This window comes from Coenobita brevimanus, chromosome 8 (assembly GCF_032717465.1).
Source record: "Coenobita brevimanus isolate Jiangsu-jjx chromosome 8, ASM3271746v2, whole genome shotgun sequence".
Taxonomy (NCBI): Eukaryota; Metazoa; Arthropoda; class Malacostraca; order Decapoda; family Coenobitidae; genus Coenobita; species Coenobita brevimanus.
Window position 1 is genome coordinate 7,994,805 of NC_136961.1, and position 5,804 is coordinate 8,000,608.

Here is a 5,804-nt window from a genome sequence, read left to right on the forward strand (position 1 = left end):
CATAGGCATTGATGAGTGTTGCACATTGGTGTTTAGAGAGTGGTACAAGTATGTACCAGAACATCAGCCTCTCTGATATAACCGTTGGTGATTCTTGGATCTTCTGTAGTAGGTTTCTTCGGACTGTAAAACTAATATCATTGTATCTTCTAACAGTGTCTGGATATTCCCTCCAGAAATAGGTATCTCATTCTCTTGTTTCTGTTAGGTTGCACTCTCCTTAGAGGCGAGTCTTAGAGAAGAAAGCAGTGTAAATGTTTTATCTTTTTAGTTCATCAATAATATAGGAGTCCTACAGCATGGTTGTTTGTCTTGGGGAGTATCAACCATGGTTCACATGTGAGAATCTTTTTGTTTTAGAACCAAAGTGTGGGACGCCTTGACAGACGCGGTTATCTGTCCAGGTGTTGTGGGGCAACATTCGTTTAAGTAATCTCTCCTAAACCATTCCCCGTCAGGGGTATGCAGTTGGTCGTCCGTTTCCAGCTGCGTAGTCCTTCTGGATGCTGCCGAAGGCATGACCTGCTCCTATGCCATCATGCCAGTGACCACTGAACGTGTGTCACCTATGAGCAGGACTCAGGCTAGCGTCTTCCAGCCACATCCATGACCTGTTGCCTTCACTCTATCCTGCCGCCACAGGTCTTTTGAATTTGATGAAAGCATGAAATGGGAGGTAAGTGCAGCAGTAGACTGCTGCAATGAGTGGGTTTGTTGTGATGGTGAGGGTGTACAGTCCTTACCACCACATGAGTTAGCTCTTTTCAGTCTGTGACAGTGGCATGAAGATTCACAACGACCATCTACTAATCAGGGTTGCAGGAATCTGTCAGGAGCCTGTTGTGGGACTCTGCTCACGAATTTTCCGTTCGGAGTTTACTATTTCAGTCATAACCCATCCAGTGGTAACCCACCAGGCAGTGGGTTTCGGAACACTTAGTCTGACTCCTCATTGATGGTCCGTCCAGCATGGGAAGCCCTGTCCTGCTGAGCCTGGGGGGATCTTCCCATTGGTACAGCCCACCAGACTTACAGGGTATGCAAGACCACACCACGACAAGATAGTTCCCTTGGGGACACACACACACACACACACACACACACACACACACACACACACACACACACACACACACACACACACACTGCTTACACCATTCCTATGGACCTTAATTGGATCAGAGGCAAATTTTGAGTGAAGTGGATAGTCAGTGGTGAATTTTAAAACTACTGGAAAACTTCCATTGAATGACACAGTTCATGTGTGAGTTCTTTTCAGTAGCTCCAATAATTGGTGTCAACTGACCTGAACTGTGAATGCCATCCCAGTTGTGGCTTGTTGCTTTGTGATAAGAGGCAAAAAAAAAAAAAAAAAAAAATGCACACATGCATTTTGGCAGGACTATCACGGCGTTACATCCCAACTCCCTGGGTGCCATCAGTTCTGGGTTAGCCTTCCGTGCAAGTAGTGCAAGAGCTACCTTGGAAATTAGAATGATGGCATTCGCCACTACTCAGCACTAGTCATAAAACTTTTGTCTTAGAGTAATTGATTCTTGGTCGCCCAGTTTCTGATGTGTTCAGTTTTCATATATATTTCGAGCAACGTTGTGAGGAGAAAGTTTATTAATGTTGCACAAACATTTGTTACATGTGCTACCAACCTCTTTGGGGTTATGGCAGTGCAAACATAAGCAGCTGTAGCACAGATATATGTAGTCTGGAAGTTGTGGTGAACTTTGTGCAAGTGTTCGTATACAATGTTGGCGTATTGTTTAACATCATCAAATTGTAATACAAGTGCTTTCAGGCTGTGTAACAGAAACATGCAGCCTTGATTTTACTGATGCCGCAAATCCGAAAATGTTGTCACTCACAAATTTAAAAAGCAAAGTGTGAAAAAACTTGAAGTGCATATTGCAAACATCAGTAAATCAAACACCAAAAGATTTTTTCAGTTATGTCAGAAATAAGAAAATATTAACACAAACAATAGGACCACCTGTATCAGCAGATGGTGAGCATACAAGTGATGAAACCGAGATGGCTAAAATTCTTAGTATTTTCTTTTACATCTTTTTGCAGTAGAAAGTCCATGCTCGATCCATTGTTCTCTACATGCGTAGATGAAGACACCATATTCAAAGGTTATTAACAGTGAGAGAGATGTACTACTTGCGCTAAATAAAACAAAGATAAACAAAACGCCAGGGCCAGACAGAATATTTCCAAGAGTCTTAAAAGAGGCATTGGTAGAAACAGCGAAACTCTAAACCCATATATTCAATATCTCTCTCAGAAGCGGCACTGCACCAAGCAGCTGGAAATTAACAAATGTAACTACGATAATAAAAAAGAAAGAAATCTCAACCCCGCAATTACCGACCAATAAGCTTGACATCAGTTGTGTGCAAGTTGTTGGAAACCATAGTTAAAGATAAACTGGTCAAACATTTAGAACAGAAAAATCTCATCAAGGAGTCTCAGCATGGATTTCGAAACAAGTGTTCAAGTCTTACTAATCTACTTGAAATTTTCTTTGATATCAACATGTACAACGTCATTAAATCAGTCGATGCCATTTACTTTGATTTCAAAAAAGCATTTAATAAAGTTTCACATATTCAACTTGTCAAGAAACTACGCTTCTATGGTATCAGCGGCAGTGTACTAAGATGGATTGAAAGCTGGCTTATGAAACCTTAAACAGAGAGTTGTAATCAATGGTAAGGAATCAGACTGGAAAAATGTTATAAGTGGAGTACTGCATGGCTCAGCTTTGGGTCCTATATTGTGCTTGATTTATATAGATGAAATTGATGAAGGTGTGTTTTGTAAAATGCCAAATTTGCTAATGATACGAAGATTGGTAATAGAACTGATACCCCAGAACAAAGAATATTGATTCAAAGGGATCTTGATAAATTGATTAATTGGGAGGAAAAATGGCAAATGGATTTGGATACTGATAAATGCAGATTTCTAAATATTGGAAGTAAAAATTAAACATTTAGTTGTACAATGAATTATTCACACCTCATGAATGTAAATGACGAAATGGATCTAGGAATAATTGTAAAATGTGATCTGAAGCAAAGTAAACAGTGCACAGAAGCAATAAAGAAAGCTAACAAACTAGTTGGATTTATCGGTAGATTGAGTTCAGATCTGAAAATATCTCACCCTGTATAATTCCTTAGGGCGTCCACATCTAGAGTATTGTCTGCACTTCTGGTCACCGTATTACAGGAAAGATATAGTGAAATTAGAGGGAGTGCAGCAACGAATAACAAAAGCAATACCTAGACTGAGGAACAAATCCTACGAGGAGTGATTCAATTAGCTAAAGTAATTTAACCTATCAAAGCGCAGACTATGAGGGGATCTGATTCAAGTATTCAAGATTATTAAAGGAAATGATAATATGGATGCTGACAAGTACTTTTCAGTTGATTGTTCGAACTATGCTAAAGATTATGGATATAAGATTATTGGAAATTATTTCCATTCTAATGAAGCCAAGCATTTGTTTCTTTGACAGGGTTGTTAACATTTGGAACAAACTATCCAGGGATGTCGTTGATTGCAGTACAGTGACGACAATCAATAATCGCTTAGATAAGTATCTTGTTTCAATCCCCAGCTAAACACCTTCGTGACTGAATTATAACAGTAAAGTAATAATAACAATGTAAGCTGTTTTTCTCTTTTTTCAGATCGTTACGAAAGTATAGTAGGGAAATGCTATGTAATTAATGATACTTCTAGCTTACTGACACTTGTAGTGTTACAGACATGGTAGGACAGAATATAGTTTACCACTTTTCAGTCTTTCCTATGAATTTTCCATGTCAGCTTCTATATGCTGCATGAGGGCCTTCTCATTGGTTTCATGCCAGCTTGGACTGGAGAGTGTGGTGGTTGGGGGGGAAGCCTTCTTGCATTACTATCCTTACTTTCAACATGTAGAATTAGATGATAGAGAAGGTCTTCTCTGTAACAAGCAGCCTCGAAAGGACCATTAAGTCTGTTGCTGTTTGCTTTCCTTTGTACTTTGTACTACCTCCCCACCACACCCAGTGCGCCAACAATATCCCTTAATCTCATCCTGTGACCCTGTACTCATACAGATACGGTATTACATAGCTGGACAGAAATTTGCACTCTAATGCTGAAACACACACACACACACACACACACACACACACACACACACACACACACACACACACACACACACACACACACAGTACAACATGCAAAGGGGTACAAACGAAAGCAATCTGCAACAGACTTCTTGGTCCTTTCGTGGCTGTTTAGTATAAGGAGGCTAATACTATTTACAGTGAATATATATATATATATATATATATATATATATATATATATATATATATATATATATATATATATATATATCCCTTTGGATCCCAGGGGTGCTGGGCGAGGCATGGCACTGGGTGGGTACTGAGCGTACCGCCCTCCGCCTATCGGCTCTTAGTCGCGAAGCTCATAGGTCCGTACCTGGGGGTTCCCTACTTTATGAAGACTTGAAAAATCCCAGTTCTGTCCAATATTCCGGACACCGGGCTCCAATGGATATATATATATATATATATATATATATATATATATATATATATATATATATAGTTACGTCCCAGTCCCCACACTGCCACAAGCTCCAACAGCAGTACAGGAGGGACGTTGCCCAGCGAGTTCTTCTTCCAATGGTTAGCCTTTAGGTGTGCAGTACACAAGATCAGCTGAGGCGAAAATAAACACTGACTCCTTAAAGTTCACTGTCTTATTTTCCAAATAATTCCACTTAATGCTTTTCAGCTTCACTGTTCTCACAAGCACTGAAGCTATACACACTTTACTAACTGTTATTGAACTTAATTCTTAACAACACTTCACAGTTATTACACTTAATGCTTGACACTTCGCTGTTTTCTCAAGTTCCAATGATACACAAACTTCAATAACCCATCACTGTTTGCCACTGTTTTCACAAGTACCAATTATAATTACACAAGTACCGAAAATAATCTTCACTGGCAGTAATTACACTTAATGCTTGCCAGCAACTCTTCACAAACTTCACTAACCGACTGACATTGCACTACACTCAAACTGAACCGACTGCACTTTACTCAAACTGACTTGACACCTCACTAAACTTGTAATAATCTCTACCCCATCTTATATAAGCTTGAATTATTCGAGAAACGTCTACATTTTACGAGTATACTTTCGACGGGCAACAGTTGCCAACTCAGAGACAACCAAAACAAGCTATAACTGTCCTACGTTACATAACACACTAAATCATTTACAATACGAACTTAAATAATTTAACAAGCAATCACTTAAATAAATCATTATAGAGAAAAAGAGCACAAAAAATATTGCATAACTTACAAAATAACTACGTTCACAAACAGCTTGCAAACTGGCAACTCTGATGACTTGTACTGGAGCTTAAGGCGCGATTCCACCGGGGCAACACAGGCAACATGTAGCATGCGATTTGCCTGGCTTTCAACATGTATGTTGAATGCGGCATTCAACCAGGAGACATGTTGACTGCGACAAGTCAACATTGTTGTTTCATGTAGTATGCTACATGCCAATGTTTATGTTGAATGCCACAAAACCTTTTCCACCGGTTGAACAAAAACCGAGCCAGTTGTCAACACGATATAACAGACAAACAGACAGATATGTAGATAGACAGAGCTTAACAAAAAAACATATAAGTACTGTAGATACCGTGTAAAACACACACACACACACACACA

At 39.4% G+C, this 5,804-nt stretch overlaps 1 protein-coding gene across 1 annotated transcript in view; it reads left to right on the plus strand.

Moving 5' to 3' along the window:
• The first annotated feature begins 517 nt into the window (after positions 1-517).
• Positions 518-5,804, plus strand: part of LOC145406396 (putative glutamate receptor) — a 99,881-nt gene continuing 94,594 nt past the window's right edge. Inside the window, exon 1 of the mRNA XM_080277560.1 lies at positions 518-583. Coding sequence (XP_080133686.1) covers positions 518-583 — 66 coding nt within the window. The remainder of the gene's footprint in view (positions 584-5,804) is intronic.